The sequence below is a fragment of the Pleurodeles waltl genome, chromosome 10 (genome assembly GCF_031143425.1).
Source record: "Pleurodeles waltl isolate 20211129_DDA chromosome 10, aPleWal1.hap1.20221129, whole genome shotgun sequence".
Lineage (NCBI taxonomy): Eukaryota > Metazoa > Chordata > Amphibia > Caudata > Salamandridae > Pleurodeles > Pleurodeles waltl.
The window spans coordinates 23,440,510-23,461,110 of NC_090449.1; the positions used below are offsets into that span (position 1 = coordinate 23,440,510).

At 51.4% G+C, this 20,601-nt stretch overlaps 1 protein-coding gene across 1 annotated transcript in view; it reads left to right on the plus strand.

The window, feature by feature from the left end:
* Positions 1-20,601, plus strand: part of PLXNA3 (plexin A3) — a 460,104-nt gene that overhangs the window by 98,605 nt on the left and 340,898 nt on the right. Inside the window, exon 3 of the mRNA XM_069209502.1 lies at positions 6,550-6,732. Within this exon, the coding sequence (XP_069065603.1) occupies positions 6,550-6,732 (183 nt within the window). The remainder of the gene's footprint in view (positions 1-6,549; positions 6,733-20,601) is intronic.

Here is a 20,601-nt window from a genome sequence, read left to right on the forward strand (position 1 = left end):
GACTAACTTTGCAGACAAATCCTTCTGTTCAATCGAACTTCCAGGACCCGAGGGCAGACAGAAATCCTTCTGTTCAGGCGAACTTCCCAGACTAGTGACCAGGTAGAAATGTCTGTTCAGGCTAACTTCAAGGCAGGACTTCCTGTGTCTGGTCACTTCCCACACCAGGGAACAGGCAGGATCCCTGTGTCTGGTCACTTCCCACACCAGGGAACAGGCAGGACCCCCTTGTCTGGGCTAACCCCACACACCAGGGAACAGGCAGGATCCCTCTGTCTGGGCTAACCCCCCACACCAGGAAACAGGCAGGATCCCTCTGTCTGGGCTAACCCCCCACACCAGGAAACAGGCAGGATCCCCTTGTCTGGGCTAACCCCCCACACCAGGGAACAGGCAGGATCCCTCTGTCTGGGCTAACCCCCCACACCAGGGAACAGGCAGGATCCCCTTGTCTGGGCTAACCCCCCACACCAGGGAACAGGCAGGATCCCCTTGTCTGGGCTAACCCCCCACACCAGGAAACAGGCAGGATCCCCTTGTCTGGGCTAACCCCCCACACCAGGAAACAGGCAGGATCCCCTTGTCTGGGCTAACCCCCCACACCAGGGAACAGGCAGGATCCCTCTGTCTGGGCTAACCCCCCACACCAGGAAACAGGCAGGATCCCTCTGTCTGGACTAACCCCCCACACCAGGGAACAGGCAGGATCCCCTTGTCTGGGTTTAACCCCCCACACCAGGGAACAAGCAGGATCCCCTTGTCTGGACTAACCCCCCACACCAGGGAACAGGCAGGATCCCTCTGTCTGGGCTAACCCCCCACACCAGGGAACAGGCAGGATCCCTCTGTCTGGACTAACCCCCCACACCAGGGAACAGGCAGGATCCCCTTGTCTGGGCTAACCCCCCACACCAGGGAACAGGCAGGATCCCTCTGTCTGGACTAACCCCCGACACCAGGGAACAGGCAGGATCCCTCTGTCTGGACTAACCCCCCACACCAGGGAACAGGCAGGATCCCTCTGTCTGGGCTAACCCCCCACACCAGGAAACAGGCAGGATCCCCTTGTCTGGGCTAACCCCCCACACCAGGGAACAGGCAGGATCCCTCTGTCTGGGCTAACCCCCCACACCAGGGAACAGGCAGGATCCCTCTGTCTGGGCTAACCCCCCACACCAGGGAACAGGCAGGATCCCTCTGTCTGGGCTAACCCCCCACACCAGGAAACAGGCAGGATCCCTCTGTCTGGGCTAACCCCCCACACCAGGAAACAGGCAGGATCCCCTTGTCTGGGCTAACCCCCCACACCAGGGAACAGGCAGGATCCCTCTGTCTGGGCTAACCCCCCACACCAGGAAACAGGCAGGATCCCTCTGTCTGGACTAACCCCCCACACCAGGGAACAGGCAGGATCCCCTTGTCTGGGTTTAACCCCCCACACCAGGGAACAAGCAGGATCCCCTTGTCTGGACTATCCCCCCACACCAGGGAACAGGCAGGATCCCCTTGTCTGGGCTAACCCCCCACACCAGGGAACAGGCAGGATCCCTCTGTCTGGACTAACCCCCCACACCAGGGAACAGGCAGGATCCCCTTGTCTGGGCTAACCCCCCACACCAGGGAACAGGCAGGATCCCTCTGTCTGGACTAACCCCCGACACCAGGAAACAGGCAGGATCCCTCTGTCTGGACTAACCCCCCACACCAGGGAACAGGCAGGATCCCTCTGTCTGGACTAACCCCCCACACCAGGGAACAGGCAGGATCCCTCTGTCTGGACTAACCCCCCACACCAGGGAACAGGCAGGATCCCTCTGTCTGGGCTAACCCCCCACACCAGGGAACAGGCAGGATCCCTCTGTCTGGGCTAACCCCCCACACCAGGGAACAGGCAGGATCCCTCTGTCTGGGCTAACCCCCCACACCAGGGAACAGGCAGGATCCCTCTGTCTGGGCTAACCCCCCACACCAGGGAACAGGCAGGATCCCTTTGTCTGGGCTAACCCCCCACACCAGGAAACAGGCAGGATCCCTCTGTCTGGGCTAACCCCCACACCAGGGAACAGGCAGGATCCCTCTGTCTGGACTAACCCCCCACACCAGGAAACAGGCAGGATCCCCTTGTCTGGACTAACCCCCCACACCAGGGAACAGGCAGGATCCCCTTGTCTGGGCTTAACCCCCCACACCAGGGAACAGGCAGGATCCCCTTGTCTGGGCTAACCCCCCACACCAGGCAACAGGCAGGATCCCTCTGTCTGGGCTAACCCCCCACACCAGGGAACAGGCAGGATCCCCTTGTCTGGGCTAACCCCCCACACCAGGGAACAGGCAGGATCCCTCTGTCTGGGCTAACCCCCCACAACAGGGAACAGGCAGGATCCCTCTGTCTGGGCTAACCCCCCACACCAGGGAACAGGCAGGATCCCTCTGTCTGGGCTAACCCCCCACACCAGGGAACAGGCAGGATCCCTCTGTCTGGGCTAACCCCCCACACCAGGGAACAGGCAGGATCCCTCTGTCTGGGCTAACCCCCCACACCAGGGAACAGGCAGGACTCCTGTCTGGACTAACCCCCCACACCAGGGAACAGGCAGGATCCCTCTGTCTGGACTAACCCCCCACACCAGGGAACAGGCAGGATCCCTCTGTCTGGGCTAACCCCCCACACCAGGGAACAGGCAGGACTCCTGTCTGGACTAACCCCCCACACCAGGGAACAGGCAGGATCCCTCTGTCTGGGCTAACCCCCCACACCAGGGAACAGGCAGGACTCCTGTCTGGACTAACCCCCCACACCAGGGAACAGGCAGGATCCCTCTGTCTGGACTAACCCCCCACACCAGGGAACAGGCAGGATCCCTCTGTCTGGACTAACCCCCCACACCAGGGAACAGGCAGGATCCCTCTGTCTGGGCTTAACCCCCCACACCAGGGAACAGGCAGGATCCCTCTGTCTGGGCTTAACCCCCCACACCAGGCAACAGGCAGGACTCCTGTCTGGACTAACTTCCTGGACTAAAGCGGTGTAACACGAGTGCACATCGCGGTAAGTAGCCCCCAGACCACTGGCCTCAGACCTACCATGCGAGTGCGTGCGGGGCGAGGCCGGGGAGTGTTTACAGTGAAGTCTGCCCGCTGGCAGCCACGCCCGTCGTGGCAGTGGGCAGAGATGCCACCTTCAAAAGCCTCCGCGCCCACAAACAGCTGCAGCGCAGATGTGCAGCTCCAGGCGCAGACCACAAAATGGAGGTGCTGCGACGGAGTCTGGGAGCAGTCAGCGGGGGGGTGGAGGCCCCCCGCGGGGCAGGAGTGGTGCCATGAGCCCACGTGGCACAGCGATGGGTCCCTTGGCCGACCCTGCCTGTCTCCGTGCCGAGGGCTGGCCACCCCACCTCATTTACACAAGATGTATAACTCGTGCCCCCCTCCCCCCCCCCGCCCACCCCCCCAGAGTATAGACCCTCTTGTGCCCCCTCAAAGAATGGAATGAGGAACACTTTGCAGAGAAGGGTGCATCCCCCAGGTGTGTGGCTTGGTTACTTCATCGTCACAGTCACGGAAGGCCGCCACGTATGCAATGGTTGGCTCTGTGGCACCGGACCGTCTGAAGTTCAGGGTCACACCCCCCCATCTCTAACGCCGCCCACATCTCCCACCCTTTGAGGAAAGGGCCCCCGTGCCCGTCCAGCTGTGCTCTGTAACCGAGGATGGGAATATTTTGGCACACTCTGTAATCTGTACCTTCAAAAGAAGCAGTAACTAAACAGGCATTGGCAAAGCCAACAGGTCTCACCTTTGGGACCTACTGGATTTGAAAATTATTTTTAGCCATGCATGGGAGCGCAACATGACAAATTATTAAAAAAAAAAAAAAAAAAAGCTTTTATTAAGCAGCCGGGTCAGCATGAGCTTATTTTTGAGCATTTTTGGCATCCTGTTCTGGCAGACCCACCTGGCACAAAATAGAGCATCTTGGTTTTCTTATAAATGTGGCCCTGGATCTCTTCTCTCTGGTTTGCACGCCGTTACCCAGGCTGCTTCGGGACCCAAGCAGAGGCCTTGCCCCCCCCCCCCCCCCAAGAGCCTTCCCATCACTGGGCGAGCCATCCCGCACTCAGCATTCTTGCACCGTCTCGGTTGTGCCCTCTGGTACCTGCTGAGGGTAACTGCTTGTAGAGTGTGGGTAGAGGATGTACTTACTGCTGGTGTCAGACTCGGGACCAGGCTCTCCCATCCGAGCCTAGTTGCATCAAGCGCCTAGAGACGGTGAGCGCTGGCTCTTCCCAGAGTACCTCCGTTTGAGCCTTACATGTACGAGTGGCCGATGCCACGTCGGTCGCGAGTGTGCAAGCGCCTTGAATACCCCAAACCAAGCCAAGAGGAAATCCCTACATTGGCCTTCCTGCAGGGCCAGGGTCTGGAGGGGGTGCTGGGTGATCCTGTGACAGGCCTCCCTGTGTCGCCAGCCGAGGTTTTCAGTTTAAAATAGCCCAAGAACGACACAGCACTCGCGCCAGCCTCCGCTGTCTGAGACTTGAGTCAGGGTGGCTGCTGGCAGAGCTGCAGACAGACGAGGGATCCTCGTGTTCTGCCACCGCCGTGCCAACCACGAGCCTTGGCACTCGCCATCGGTGGCAGGAAGTGAAAAGCACGGCGCTCTGGCGCCATTTCACTCCAACACTTCTGTAGTGCCATCGGGGGGAGGGAAGAGGGGGGTCCTTAACACCTTTAGGGCACTATAGCAGGGTGTCTCCTGTCCCCCAGCTAGGCGCCTTGGAGCCAGCATGTCTCCTTCAGGTGAGACAGCTAGCATGTCTCCTTCAGGTGAGACAGCCAGCATGTCTCCTTCAGGTGAGACAGCCAGCATGTCTCCTTCAGGTGAGACAGCCAGCATGTCTCCTTCAGGTGAGACAGCTACCATGTCTCCTTCAGGTGAGACAGCTACCATGTCTCCTTCAGGTGAGACAGCTAGCATGTCTCCTTCAGGTGAGACAGCTAGCATGTCTCCTTCAGGTGAGATAGCTACCATGTCTCCTTCAGGTGAGATAGCTACCATGTCTCCTTCAGGTGAGACAGCCAGCATCTCTCCTTCAGGTGAGACAGCCAGCATCTCTCCTTTAAGTGAGGCAGCTCGCATCTCTCCTTTAAGTGAGACTGCTCGCACTGCTCGCATGTCTCCTTTAAGTGAGACTGCTCGCATCTCTCCTTTAAGTGAGGCAGCTCGCATCTCTCCTTTAAGTGAGGCAGCTCGCATCTCTCCTTTAAGTGAGGCAGCTCGCATCTCTCCTTTAAGTGAGGCAGCTCGCATCTCTCCTTTAAGTGAGGCAGCTCGCATCTCTCCTTTAAGTGAGGCAGCTCGCATCTCTCCTTTAAGCGAGACTGCTCGCATCTCTCCTTTAAGCGAGACTGCTCGCTTAAGCGAGACTGCTCGCATCTCTCCTTTAAGCGAGACTGCTCGCATCTCTCCTTTAAGCGAGACTGCTCGCATCTCTCCTTTAAGCGAGCAGATGCTCGCATCTCTCCTTTAAGCGAGCAGATGCTCGCATCTCTCCTTTAAGCGAGCAGATGCTCGCATCTCTCCTTTAAGTGAGACTGCTAGCTATGCTTCCCTAAAGCTAAAAAGTTATCTCAAAGTGATGATCAAACGATACTCTTGCTAATTAAATGTCACTCGTTAGATGCTTTTGTGAGCTATTCCTTGGAATGTTTTAGAGCCTCGTCCTGTGCAGTTAATTCTTGAAGCTTCACATCTCTGGAACTGGATGAGGCATTCCATGCTCTGCTTCGTGACCCACATTATATAATCACAGGGAAAAGCAAAACATTTCATAGACAGGTCGGTCTTCAAGTCCCTGCTCTCGTGTTGGGAGTGTTTGGTTTCCTCGTGTGGTTAAAGGAAGGTTTGTTTCCTTTCCCTGTTGTGATTAAAGGGAGGTTGGTTCCTCCCCCCATGTGGCTGGAGGGTGATTTGGTTCTCCATGCTCAGGTGTTTGAAGGAGTGCATGGTTTCTCTTGCTCGTGCGACTGAACACGTCGGTGATGGACTACCTGGCTGCGGTCCCTCAGATCACCCACTCATTCATAAAGTGCGTTGCTTCTCTTACACATTCCATTTGCCTTGCGTATGTGGTTGTGAAATGTGGGTGAAGCAGGGCTTTGTCCACCCTGTTCTTGTGGTTGAAGGAGGTGGTTGGTTGTCACCAGCTTCTGCAGTTGAGTGTGTCGAGGGGTTAGTTCTCCTACTGCTGTGATTGAAGTGCTTGGCTTTCCTTGCCAGTTTTGATCCTCTTGTTTCATTTCTTGTAAACCGGTCTAGTTCCCAGGCTTATACAGTTCCATCTTCCCTCTGTTTGAAGGCAATTTGGTTTCTCCTTGCTTATGTCATCCAGGATGATGCTTTTTGCTCTTTTTGCAGGTGTGGTGCAAGTGGAGGGGATTGTTAATGTCCTATGCTTGCATATTAGTTGTCATAACTTTACTGACCTCCAACTATTCAAGCAGGTCAGAACCTCTGGATGCTCAATGATCTCTTTCTCCCCTCTGCAGCCTATCGTAATCACGGACAACTTCTGTGGATTGCTTCTGAACCAGCCTCTGGGTGGCTTGAAGGTCATCGAAGGGGTCCCACTCTTGGATGAGAAGTCTGAGGGCATGGCCAGCGTGGCGGCTTACAACTACAACGGGCACTCTGTGGTCTTCATCGGGACCAGGGTTGGTACCCTGAAAAAGGTAAGGCCTCAACATTGCTTACTTCTGTAATCAGCCTGTAGATTAAGGGGGCTGCGACAGAGCTCGATCTAAAAATGTTCCTTCTTTGTTTGGAGAAATTTAACTCATTTAAATGGAAGCTGCTTCCTCGTTTTCATTTCCTGGATTTTCCATCCACAAGAATTATCTCATCATTAACCTTTCAAGTGTTACATGTAGCTCAGCAGACATCTCAATCAGGATTTCACACTGTTTTCAAAAGAAAGTCCACAACCCCCTGCATTTTCTATGAGGTTACGAGGAGTCATCACAATCTGTACATTTCATCCTGTTTGCTCCTGGGAGGCGTTTTACACGTTTTTGAATACTAATCACTGGCTCGGAGAATTTGGAGAGCAAATGCAAATTAGCCTCTAGGTCCTTCAGGCAGGGAAAGTGTACCTTTCTAAGCGTTACTGTTCCTTAATATTTATTAAAAATCCAACATCACCATTGAATTGTTTTTTAATAACTATTAAACATAATTGTTTAATTGTTTTTCTTCTAGTCCCATTCCAGAGATACAGTATGAGGGTTTTAATGTAGACTGTGGTTTTCAGCATAGGACAGGTAAGCTTGCCACAGTGAAAATACCTTTTGGTGCTAGTCAATGTAAGGACATGTTAACATTTAATTTCTATATATCCTACTCTTCAGTACCAAGCACCCGCCTTGTGGGCTGCCAGCCCTACCTAGGGGTGACTTAATATTTAAAAGGGAGGTTTTAACTTGTCAAAAGGGTTTGACAGGTCAGTTTTTACACTGTTCTTGTCGGGCTACAATGATAGGCCTGAAGCCATGATTGCATAGGTGCTGCAGCCCACTCGTGGCATTTAACTTTCAGGCCCGGAGAACATTTTTTCTTACAATATATTAGGGGCTTATAGGCAAGTTAAACACACCAATTCTACCGTGTTGAAAGGGAACACATAGGCGCTTAATGTACTACTTGCTAGCAGGGTTCTTAAATTTAGGGTCCAGCAAAAAATTAAAAATTCAGGGTGATCATGCAGAAAGGGCAGATTTCCTGCAGTTATTTTTCGTTGCTTATATAGAGCCAAACGTTTTGTAGCTTTGAAGAAACCAAGGCAGACCAGCCATAGACTGAGATCCGTTTTGGGTGATTCTTAATGTAAATTACTAGAAACATTCCATGTAAGGTTAAAAAGCCTGATTTAAAGTTTTGTGGGCGGAGTTTACTCTGTCTGGTGGCCGATAGCAGGCCTTGCCGAGAGACCCACGCCTGCCAAGTTTGGTGTTGTCGGCTGCCCTTGTGGCTGCACTGTACCTTGACAGGAACTGCTGTTGTGGCAGCCCCTGTAAGTGTAGGAAACGTTTGACAGACTCTACAACCAGCCACGGCGGCAAGCCATTTACATTTGAAGACTTATTCTTGTTTTCACAGAACAAACTCCCAAAGCTGGAGTTCCTCTTTGGAAAACAAAAAACTAACCACCCCAGCACCCTGGGAGCTCTCGCAGGGCTTGCGGGTTAATATTGTTTATTTCCGGTCCCTTATCGCCAGGGTTTGCTGGTGGTGATGGGCAGAAAAACAACGTTACAGTCTCCGCCCTATATAGGTCGGCTGGCACATAAGGATTCCTCCAAAGGCCCCTACTCAGTTGGCTACTGAGGGTTTGGTGGACAGTGGACTCAGTCACGTGTACGACAGAGTATCTTGTCCCTCAAACTCCAAACCAGGCCCTAAACTCCAGGCTTCATGCAAGCCTGCTGATCCAGAGTGAGCAACCCCTGAAGTACCTTTAATGTGGATGGTCAGTGCCTAGTGCCTTCTGTCTGGGGTGTTTTCAGTATCTGATGATTCAAGGCCTCCACAGGAGAGGGCTTCTGTCTCGGGTGTTTTCAGGGCAGTATCTGATGGTTCAGGGCCTCCACAGGAGATGGCTTCTGTCTCGGGTGTTTTCAGGGCAGTATCTGGTGATCCAGGGCCTCCACAGGAGAGGGCTTTTGTCTCGGGTGTTTTCAGGGCAGTATCTGATGGTTCAAGGCATCCACAGGAGAGGGCTTCTGTCTCAGGTGTTTTCAGGGCAGTATCTGATGGTTCAAGGCATCCACAGGAGAGGGCTTCTGTCTCGGGTGTTTTCAGGGCAGTATCTGATGGTTCAAGGTGTCCACAGCAGAGGGCTTCTGTCTCGGGTGTTATCAGGGCAGTATCTGATGATTCCGGGCCTCCACAGGAGAGGGCTTCTGTCTCGGGTGTTTTCAGGGCAGTATCTGATTCCATGCCTCCACAGGAGAGGGCTTCTGTCTCGGGTGTTTTCAGGTCAGAATCTGATGGTTCAAGGCCTCCACAGGAGATGGCTTCTGTCTCGGGTGTTTTCAGGGCAGTATCTGATGGTTCAAGGCCTCCACAGGAGATGGCTTCTGTCTCGGGTGTTTTCAGGGCAGTATCTGATGGTTCAAGGCCTCCACAGGAGAGGGCTTCCGATGAGCAGATCCTGTGCCCTCTGAGTGAGATGCAAGTGTTCTCTGGCTGCTCGCCGTGCACCCCAGCCCATGTTTTTTATTAGTTATGATTTACCGCTCTGCCTTCTGTTTTCAGCTGTAATGTTTTCTCTCACTTTGTGTCAGCAGGGGTTGATTAAGATTCTCGAAACGGATTAGTCTTGGCTTTAAAGCCCCCCCCTTTCTATTTTTTTCGTTCTTAAACACTGTGGCAGCATTTTCAATTCATTTCGAGACAAAACTGATTAAAATTGATTAGCTCTCGGGTGAGAAATGTGTTGAATTGCTGTGCTGAGCGCGGAAGTTCAGGATATGGCCCAGCCAAGCATTCTGTGTAGGACTGAAAGGATGGGGTGCCCTGTCCCCCCCCACCCACCAGCCCCTCCACTATCTCTGCAGGGGGGGGGGGGGGCTTTGTTCTGGTGGGTGCTGCTGCACTATAGGTGACAGTCTCTTAAAGGGGTGACATCCGAGGCATCCAGCTAAGCCTTGCCCCTGGGCCGGGGGGGGCCTCTGGGGTGCAGTAAACATTCAAAAACCCCTCTAAAGTAATGCAGTCTTAAGATGATGCAAATACTCTTTCCTGACTGTCACTCAGGGCCTGGGGGGAGGGTTGAGAGCTCATTACTGTACTCTTCTGGGGGTCATTCTCCCAGAGACCTTTTTAGGGGAGCTCTTCTTTCTGCGTTTGGTTGAGCAGAATCTCTCTTCTTGAGGGTTGTGGAGTTTGATTCTCTATTTGTAGAACAGTCCCTTTTATTCTTCTCGAGCGTCTGTCCGAGGGGGGGTCTCTCCCGTCAAGGGATGTCCCTCTGGGGTTCTGTCTCTGCTGTTTCTTTAGAGCTCCTTCTCTTCACGGTGGTCGTGGCATGCTTCCTGTGCGCTCTTCCCCAGGTTATAATGTTCCTGGTCCCCCTTCTTTAGTTGTGGGATTCTTTGGTAGTATTTTGTTTGATATTGGGTCCTGGCCAATCTCAGTCTCAGCTTGCGGGGTCTCTGCTTTAGGTTTCTTTTTCTACAGTCGTGTCTTTCGGGGTAATCTCTTGTGGGTAAGTAGAGACAGTGTGTGGGTTAGTTTGTCTCTTGTGAAACACTGTGTGATGTCAAGGTGGCAGGTGCAGCTATTGGACGTCGCCGGTTTGGGGTATTTTGTTATTGACAATGGACATTTCTTCCAGAGATTCAGCATGGACTGGCCCCAGTAGGGGTTTCTGTCGCCCATCTCACGTGCTTGTAATTATTCTGCCTCTTGGCTGCTGAGAGGGATGTCTCCTAGTGGCTACTGAAAGGCTACTGAAAGGCGTGTCTCCTAGTGGCTACTGAAAGGCTACTGAGAGGCGTGTCTCCTAGAGGCCACGGAGAGGCGTGTCTCCTAGAGGCCACGGAGAGGCGTGTCTCCTAGAGGCCACGGAGAGGCGTGTCTCCTAGAGGCCACGGAGAGGCGTGTCTCCTAGAGGCCACGGAGAGGCGTGTCTCCTAGAGGCCACGGAGAGGCGTGTCTCCTAGAGGCCACGGAGAGGCGTGTCTCCTAGTGGCTACTGAAAGGCGTGTCTCCTAGAGGCTACTGAAAGGCGTGTCTCCTAGAGGCTACTGAAAGGCGTGTCTCCTAGAGGCTACTGAAAGGCGTGTCTCCTAGAGGCTACGGAGAGGCTACTGAAAGGCGTGTCTCCTAGAGGCTACTGAAAGGCGTGTCTCCTAGAGGCTACTGAAAGGCGTGTCTCCTAGAGGCTACTGAAAGGCGTGACTCCTAGAGGCTACTGAAAGGCGTGTCTCCTAGAGGCTACTGAAAGGCTACTGAAAGGCGTGTCTCCTAGTGGCTACTGAAAGGCGTGTCTCCTAGTGGCTACTGAAAGGCGTGTCTCCTAGTGGCTACTGAAAGGCGTGTCTCCTAGTGGCTACTGAAAGGCGTGTCTCCTAGAGGCCACGGAGAGGCGTGTCTCCTAGAGGCCACGGAGAGGCGTGTCTCCTAGAGGCCACGGAGAGGCGTGTCTCCTAGAGGCCACGGAGAGGCGTGTCTCCTAGAGGCCACGGAGAGGCGTGTCTCCTAGAGGCCACGGAGAGGCGTGTCTCCTAGAGGCCACGGAGAGGCGTGTCTCGTAGTGGGTACTGAAAGGGATGTCTCCTGGATTACGCTGCTTGTCTTAAGTATGATGGGATCTGTCTCAGCGTGGAGGGTGGGGAGAGACCGTGGTGATTGTTACAGGTCCCAGCGGTGGTGCCCGTGAGCACAGCCAAAGCACTGTCAACCAGCAGCCTTCTGAATGTGTGCAGGATCACACAGTGTTCTATAGTTCAGACATACGTAAATCATCTTATTTTAAGTAACAAGAAGTGATTTATTCTGTGAGGGCTCCAAGACCCAGTTCGTGCTCTGGACTATTGTGATTGATGTCAATGTAGGTTCCCATTAACCATGAGAGCAAGCCTTTCAAGTAGCTTTCAGGGACTTCACAGAAAGTGATGGATGGAGTGCGCTTGAATTAATGCCAGCCATTGTTAGCTACTATGAGTCACATTCCTATCCATCGTTTTTAGCTCGTCTATGACGTAACGTACTGGAAGTAGTGACCATATAGGGACAGCAAGAGTCCCGTCCAGCCTGAAAATGTCTGCCAAGGCCCTCTCTAACAGGCACCGTGAGTAGCCACAGACCAGCTTGTGTTGTCAGAGCTCATCACCGAGACGCAGCTCCTGGTACGGCATTCAGGACCGATGGCTGGACAGACTTGCCTATTTCGGAAGGCTGCCCCAAACAGAGGTTAATTCAATCTCTTGTGTTCCCTTATTTGCAGCACTCAAATACTGCAAAGCTGGGGTGCAAAGGGGGGGTATTGGAGTAATTGACGGAGGCAGGCAGAGGTCCTGTCGCTTGTCACCCATTTTTAAATGTTGCTGTTGAGTCATACCTGCCTCGCTCTGCGCAGTCAGATGTCATTGTTACAAACATGCTGAGGACACTCGGGTCCTACTCTGACTGGGTAGGTGTGGAGTACTTGCGTGTAGTATAAAACCTTATTGCATGCCTTGTTGCAGGGACATGTACATCTGGACACAGTAATTATTATTATTTCGTCTTGTAGAGTGCTCAGGTACCCCAAGGGGTTTCCCAGCGCTAAACCGGTATAGGATGACCTGAGCCTGCAGAGTTTAAAACAGCCAGGTTTTTAAATTCTCAGTTTTTAAAATCAGTGACTGCTCCCCTGGCTTCCTTTGGGCCACTGAATGTGGTAAAGGGCTGTGTTGTGTCTCACATTTGTTGGGTTTGTGCCCCACGTTGTGAATGAACCAGTTCTTGGCATAGGGCCCCTCCCTCTCCATCACACCTGCCTTCTCCAGGGCCCTTAGAACCCGGAGGCCACCAGAGAGCCCTCACCCCAACACCTGCCGCACGCAGACCCACAAAAACTTGTTTGTTGCAAGGAATTTTATTTATATATTTTTCCAATTATCTCATAAAACACAAACAGTAATAATTCACCTGCAAAAAACAATCTTCAAAACATATTTATAAAAAACAATTTATTAGCCTTAATGTTCCCACCTTGTGATGCTCCTGTTAAATCGCGAATCTCTCCTTCGGGCGGTTCATCTTACACGTTCTGTCCTTACCAGCACTTTATAATTCGGGCTCCTGCTTTTGTGGCATTTACTTTGTAAAATGGTGTACTTCACGTTTATTTAACTAATAGACATGCACACATACACTGATGCCTGTTGCGTTTTAGGCAATTAAACATCCAGGGAGAGCCCTGCACCAGCATCTAAATATTAGCTTTATATCCCAGTATCTCACATGTGCCTGTATTTCAGGAAATCCTATCCTGTTTTTAACTCCCCACGGTCTCCATCTGTCCAGCTGCTGGCCTGGAGTCACAAGAAGCACACTTTCTGCATTTATCTGCTTTTAAAAATAACTACAAATAGTTTTCTGCCTGTATTTATGTGTAAAGGTCAGTAAAAGCCTTATTTCTAATATACATAGAGTGGGCTTTGGCCGCCCCAGGAGTATGTCTCATGCCACTGGCTGTTAGTGTATGTATCATATTCCGCCTTTGTGGTCTGCTTGCTTTGCAGTGCATGGGCATGATTTTATCTGCCCAAAGTACACTGTCGTGACACATTATTAACCTCATAGATGCACTAAACGCAGAAAGCAGTCGTTTATTTATTTATTTTTAGTCAGCGCACCAGGGTTCTCTTAACTTACTGGCCTGAAGTGAACATACAAGCCCGAACTGTTGGCTTTGCTAATGCTTGTTTCACGCTTTCATGATTTGCTGCGGCTTCTCCGTCGGTACAGCGCCAAGAAGCGTGCAGGTGAACGCGTGTCTTACGGTGACTGGGTCGCCATTGGCTTTGGACTGTCTCTGTCTGAGGCGAAGGCGGATGTGGCCGTTTCTAAAACCCATCAGTTTGCTCCATCCCAGCCCCGTCCCCTCGCCGGCGGTCATTAACGCGGTTAATGACCGCTTAATGGCGGCCCCGTGGCTCCCTCTGCAGGCGGTGCGCGCGCCCAGGGCGCCCTGCCCTCCGCCCATCCCGGCTGGGGAGTGATTAACCTGCCACGTGCTCATGCAGACAGCCTGGCAGGAAAATTATAGATCTGCCGCCACCTCTTCTGACCCAGACAAATTGAAATTGTAGGTTCCTTGGCGGGGAACCTTGTGCTGCCCTAATGAAGTGCGCGTGCTCATGGGCTGCTCCTGGCTGGGCACAAATCCGATGCCTGTGGGCGCTTGTGGACTGCCTCCCCCTCCATGCGGATCGCTGGGTCTGTCCTCGTACCCAGCACCCTTTGACAGAACTGCCCCCGGGCACCTGGTGCCACCCCTGGAGCCTGCTGGGGTCTCTACTCATACCCAGCACCCTCTCTGCCAGCACTGCCCCCGGGCATCGGGTGCCTGGTGCCTTCAATGCAGACCCCTGGGTCTGTCCTCGTACCCAGCACCCTCTCTGCCAGCACTGCCCCCGGGCATCGGGTGCCTGGTGCCCTCAATGCAGATCCCTGGGGTCTCTTCTCGTACCCAGCCCCCTCTCTGCCAGAACTGCCCCTCGGGCACTTGGTGCCATACATGCTGGTCTCTGCATCTCTCCTCCTGCCCAGCACCCTCTCTGCCAGCACTGCCCCCGGGCATCAGGTGCCTGGTGCCCTCAATGCAGATCCCTGGGGTCTCTTATCGTACCCAGCACCATCTCTGGCAGAACTGCCCCTCGGGCACTTGGTGCCATACATGCTGGTCTCTGCATCTCTCCTCCTGCCCAGCACCCCCTCTGCCAGCACTGCCCCTCACCCGGTGCCCTCCATGCAGATTCCAGTCTGTCCTCGTACCCAGCACCCTCTGACAGAACTGCCCCCGGGCACCTGGTGCCACCCATGGAGGCCGCTGGGGTCTCTACTCATACCCAGCACCCTCTCTGCCAGCACTGCCCCCGGGCATCAGGTGCCTGGTGCCCTCAATGCAGATCCCTGGGGTCTCTTCTCATACCCAGCCCCCTCTCTGCCAGAACTGCCCCTCGGGCATCTGGTGCCATACATGCAGGTCTCTGCATCTCTCATTCTGCCCAGCACCCTCTTCGCCTGCACTGCCCCTCGCCTGATGCCCTCCATGCAGATCCCTGTGGTCTCTCCTCATACCACCCATGAAGGTCCCTGGGGGGTCTCCTTATACTCAGCACCCTCTGTCAGCACTGCCCATAGGGCTGCAGGTGCCTGGTGCCACCCATGGAGGTGCCTGGGGTATCTCCTCGTACCCAGCACCCTCTTTGCCATCACTGCACCTCGGTCACCTGGTGCCCTCCTTACTGGTCCCTGCATCTCTTCTTCTGCCCAACACCTCTTCGCCTGCACTGCCCCTAGGGCACCAGGTGCCCTCTATGGAGATCCCTTGGTCTCGCCTTGTACCGAGCACCCGCCATGCGGATCCATGTATGCCTCCCCGTGCCCAGCACCCTCTATGACTGCACAGCCCCTTGGGTGCCAGGTGCCTGGTACCCTCCATTCAGATCCCTGGGTCTCTCCTCCTCCCCACCACCCTCCACCTGCAGTGCAGATGCCCAGCGCTGCTTCCTCTGGAGGGTAGAGGAGAGTAGATTGTGCCAACTGATTTATTTTCATCTCTTGTCCACAAAATATGAAGTATGCGGTCCAATTTTGGGGTACAAAGCACCCAGCCACAAACTAAAACATACCTGTCTATACTGCAACTTAGACCTTCACTGTCCCAAAACAAGTTTGTGGCCTAGGGCCCTCCCGGAGTAAGGAAAACCGTTGCATATGGGCCTCCTGAAATAATAAGCAATTTGGACCAGAGCTTCTCTGGCACACCAATATCTATATATTTTAACACGGTCTCTAGGAAATTGGGTTACGGATTGGGGATAGGGCTTCTCCAGCAACAACCACCTTTCCTGTCTGGGTGGAACGTAAGCAAACCTCAAACTAACCTGTGCTGAACCCTCTGGCCCAAATCAGTCCGGCTTAACTGGGGGGCAATATGCAAAGTATTTATTCAGCACTTTAAACAGTAATAAAGTGAAAACACAAGAAAAGTGCCACACCAATTTAGAAAAATACAGTAACATTTAAAAACTAATTTTGAAAATATAAAGATAAAAATCCGTTCAGTAGACCAGAGATTTGCAATTTTAAAGGTTTAAGTGGAAATGCTGCCTAGAACCATCAAGTGTCAACTGTGGTTATCTGGTCAGGTCGGCCCGGGACAAAGTCACAAGTTCAGTCTGACCGCGAGGAGCGTGGACCAGACACAGAGACCAAGTTAGGCTTGCTTTGTTTTCAGAGCATTGTGACACCCTGTGTTGAGTATGTGATGTGCAGTGACTGTTCAGAGAGCTGTGGGGCTGGGATGCGGAGTCATGGGTGGTCGTCGAGGATGCTGTAGATGAGGGGCTTGAAATGTGAAATCCTATGCCAATAATGCGTCGCGCCCCAGCGGTTCAGAAGAAGCTTTGAGACTGAGAGGTGGAGTATTGTCATCGATGACACCGTTGACAAGGGGCTTGATGCGAAGGCCTGCATTGAGGATGCGTCACTCTGCGGTGGTTCAAATGAGACAGAGGGGTGCAATGCAAGGTTTGGCACCTGGAATGAATCGCGTTGCAGTGGTTCCGAAGTGAAGCTGCGGGGAGATGCGTTGGGCTGCATCGCTTCTCATATAGCTACAGCTCGGCTGGCAGAGCAACTTCAGGCCCACTTCCAAGGGTCGAGGACCAAGTCCAGGTGCTTCTTTTAAGGTGGCTGGAGCCTTTTCTGTTCCTGAGCTTCAGATCAGGAGACCAGAAAAGTAGGCAATAGAGTAACTCTGCTCCTTTCATTCAGGCAGCAGGGTAACAGGGTAGCTGTCATTCTTGCAGAGCAGTACAGAAGACCGGAGTCTTCTACAGGTCGATATGTACTAAAGCGTTTGGTCTGAGGGCCCATTATTTATACGTGGTGCCCACTTTGAAGTAGTAGAAGTTTCTAGAGGCTTTCCAGAGGTGTTTGGAATTTCCTGCCTCCCTGCCATCGCCCCAGCTTGTCTGGGTTCACAAAAGACTAGTGTCAAACCTGTTGTGCGTGTGCTCAGGCAGAGTCTCTGAAGTGTGGTAGAAGCCAGCTTAACACACAAGTCAGAGATGGCCCATCCTGCCAACACCTATTCCCCTTTGTCTCACTGTCTGGGAACAATACACAAGGACCAAATGCCAGCTACACCTAGTAATGTGACCCAGGATACAGACTGCAGGCACCATATGGTTAGGGCAAGAAAATGCCAAATTTCTAAAAGTGGTGCTTTCAGAATTGTGACCTAAAATCTCACTTTACCATTAAAGAGGGAATTAAGTTGCAATGGCTTAGATACCAAACTTGACATTCCTACTTGATCCCAGTTGACAGTTAGCAATAAGGTATCCTAATGTCAGGGTATGATACCCTCAGCGGTGATACAAGGTGCTTTGTGATTCTTTCGGCGGTGGCACCTTGGCATTCTGTGCAGCCATCGCAAATGAAGCGAGGTGTTTTATGAAGCGCTCAGCAATGAGATAGGTTGCTCTGTGATGTCAGCAGCTGTGTGGCAGTTGGCGTTCCATGCAGCCATCATGCATGAAGTAAGGCGTTTTAGCACCTCACACTCTCAGCAGTGAGAGGGGACACCATGAGGTCATCCGTTGGGGCTCTTAACGTTCCATACGGCCATCCTGATTAAGACAGGGCGCCATCAGCAGTGAGACAGGGTGTTCTGTGATGTCAGCAGCTGTGGTACGTGGCTTACTATGTAGGCATCTCAATGAAACAAGGTATTTTATGATGCTCTCAGCAGTCAACTGGGTGGTCAGTGATGTCATCCGTAGTGGCACTTAGTTCCACGTAACCCTCAGAAATGAGACCAGATGTTTTATGAGCTCATTAATAGTGAGCCGGGGCATTCCATGGGGTCATTGGCCCTGAGACAGCGTTCCATGAGGTCATTGGCTTTGAGACAGTGTTCCATGCAATCATCTGCTTTAAGACCGCCTTCCGTGAGGTCACCGGCTTGGGGACAGCCTTCCGTGAGGTCACCAGCTCGGAGTGAGCGTTCTGAGATGTCACTGGCTTTGAGACCGTGTTCTGTGATGTCACTGGCTTTGAGACCGCATTCCATAAAGTCATCATCAATGAGATGTTCTATGAGGTCCTCCTCGCAGTGACCGGGGGTACACGAGGTAATCGAAGGTGAGACGGGTGTACTGTGATTTCATCAGCAGGTAGCCCTTTGATGGTGATCTCAGCAGTGGAACAAGGTGTTCTTTGACATTCTTTGCAGTGAGACATGGTGTTCTGTAAATTACACATTTTTAATAGGATTACTTCATTCATTTCTCATTTGTACACTTGGTAGCACTGTCTGGTCATTGGTCGCACCTTATTAGTACCAGTTTAACACACAAATAAAGCTCTAAGCAACAGAAAGGTGACCATTCCAGATTTGCTAAAGAACCTTCCACTGCGCGGCAACACAGCTTGCTGCATTTTTTGTAACTTTTAAACCGTTGAAGCCAGAAACAATTTTTTGTTAAAATCTGCATATAATGTGGCAAATCTATAATTATGCGAGAAGCGCTGCGACTGCTCATTTGCATAATTCTAGCAGTCCTGTCGGTAATATCCTGTGGAGCGAGACACCGTGTTATGTGGTACCATTGGCAGGGACGAGTTGTTCTCTGTTACCTGCGAGAAGGGTGGTCCCGTGACGTTACTGGCCGGGGTGCAGGTGTTCCATGGTGGCTTCCTCAGTCAGTCTGGATGTTCTTTGATCTCATCAGCAGTAACACGGCATTTGCATTAGAGTAGAGCAGGTGAAGGTGCCAACAGGGGATATTACTTGGAGAATTGTATAATTTCTTGCGACTTACTGATGTCTACCGTTTAAATCTGGATTTACTGTAGTACGTTGACATACGTCAGCATCATTTTAAGCTTTATTTTTTGTGTTGGACATTGTCAATGTACTTGGAAACATCATCGATGTAGGACCCCTGATTTTCTTCTTGATCATAAGTTTTTTTTTTTTATATAAATTTGAAAAACAAGTACACCTGATGGTATAATTGTTCTATTTTTGTCAAAACTGTCATGCCCACTTAAATATACATGAATTCATTTCAGATGTAAATGATAGACATCAGTAAGTAACAACAAATTTTCCCAACAATTCTCCGAGTAATGTCCCTTGTTCGCACCTTTACCTTCTGTACTTCAGTACCCGAGCCCACAAGGGTATGCCGGATTGCCCCTTTTTTGTGACAGTTGTCATTTGCATTGAGACTGCTTCTTGTTTGATATCAGCTCCATCTTTAGAGCAGTTGTTCCCAACCGGTGGTCGAGGGACCCCTGGGAGTCCTCCTCGGAAGGTCTGTGGCTTCTTAGAAAATTACATAATATTAACAGATTAATAAAGTGTATATAAATAAAGTGGCTAAATGTACAACTGAAATTTTTTAAAACATACTGTAAACGTCAATGAATTTGAAATTGGAGGCTAAAAATTAAATCCGTATCCCCAGATTGATTTGTGGTAGCGCAGGTGCAGAATATAGTATGGACGATGTGTGGCTTCAATGTGTGACTTCAATTGAATTTAGAAAAGCTCCAACCTGCCTATTAAAATTAATGTTTTCTTTTTTTTAAATGTATATTTGTTTCCAAATCAAATTACAGGTGTTATCATTTGTGTATTTCTTTGAATGCTTGTTTCTGTTTTTTTGTGTATTGCTTTGCTGTTTATATCATTGACAATGTTTAGGCCTGGGGTCCCCAGCTTCCAGTAATGACTCAGTGGGGGTCCCACAGATTCCAATAGTGATTCAGTGGGGGTCCCCACGTTCCAGTAGTGATAAAGTGGGGGTCCACAGAAGTCAAAAAGTTGGGACCCGCTGCTTTAGATGATTCATCAGCTATATTGTGGGGCAGCGTGTTTGTCTCCAGCACTGAGTTTGAGTTGAATGAGGTTAGCAGTGTAGTGAATTTTTGGTGGTGAAATGTGGTCTACATGTTTATTTGAAGACAAATGAGTCTAAAAGCTGTGCGCTGATTAGATTTCTGAATCCTGCGGGCTTGGGGAGTGTTCAGACAGAGATGACTTGGGCGAGTTTAGCACAAGTATCTCAAGGTGGAATTAGAAAGCGCTCTTGAGCCCATGATAGCTTCTCCTGAAACACCGGGACAGTGTTTGTCTATTCCATATCCCATGGAGCTCCAAGTCTTTTATAATCTTGTTTTTCCCTCCGGCCTCTAGGCCCACAAGAGGTTTCTTTTCCCATCTGTTTTTGGGCATGGAGTGATGTACATTCGGGTACAAAGAGTGTTCACAGCCCAAGGCAAGAGAGGCCTTTCACACAGTGCACCCCCCCTCCTATCTGAAGGGAGAGTGGGTGGGCGAAAATTGACACAAAATCAAAAGCCCATTGTTCACTGGGGCAGTATTCCAGGTTGAAAACTTTGCGTTTTTTGTTTTTGGTAATTCAGATGTTGCCTTGTGTGAGTATTTTTAAAAAATGACCTAGGAGTATTTCAAACCCACAAAAGTAGATGTGACAAGGTACGAGTTGATTTTGTTAAGTTGATCAGAGAGCCAATGTCTTTGAAACACAACTGACTGTCTAATGCTGACCACGCCATGTTTGTGGGACAAGCAAATTGATCAAGTACTCCGTGTACTTCTAGATACACATATGGCATGATTAGGTTCTTACGTTTGGGACAATAAGGACTGATACCCCGGCCATTCAGGTTGAATTTATTGAGGTGGAGGAGCCACTGGGCAGCTGCGAGTGTGCTTGGGCAGAAGGCCCTTCCCAGTGCCATCAATGCTGGTCAGCTCTTGGTCTAAGGATCTAAAGCTCGTGTAG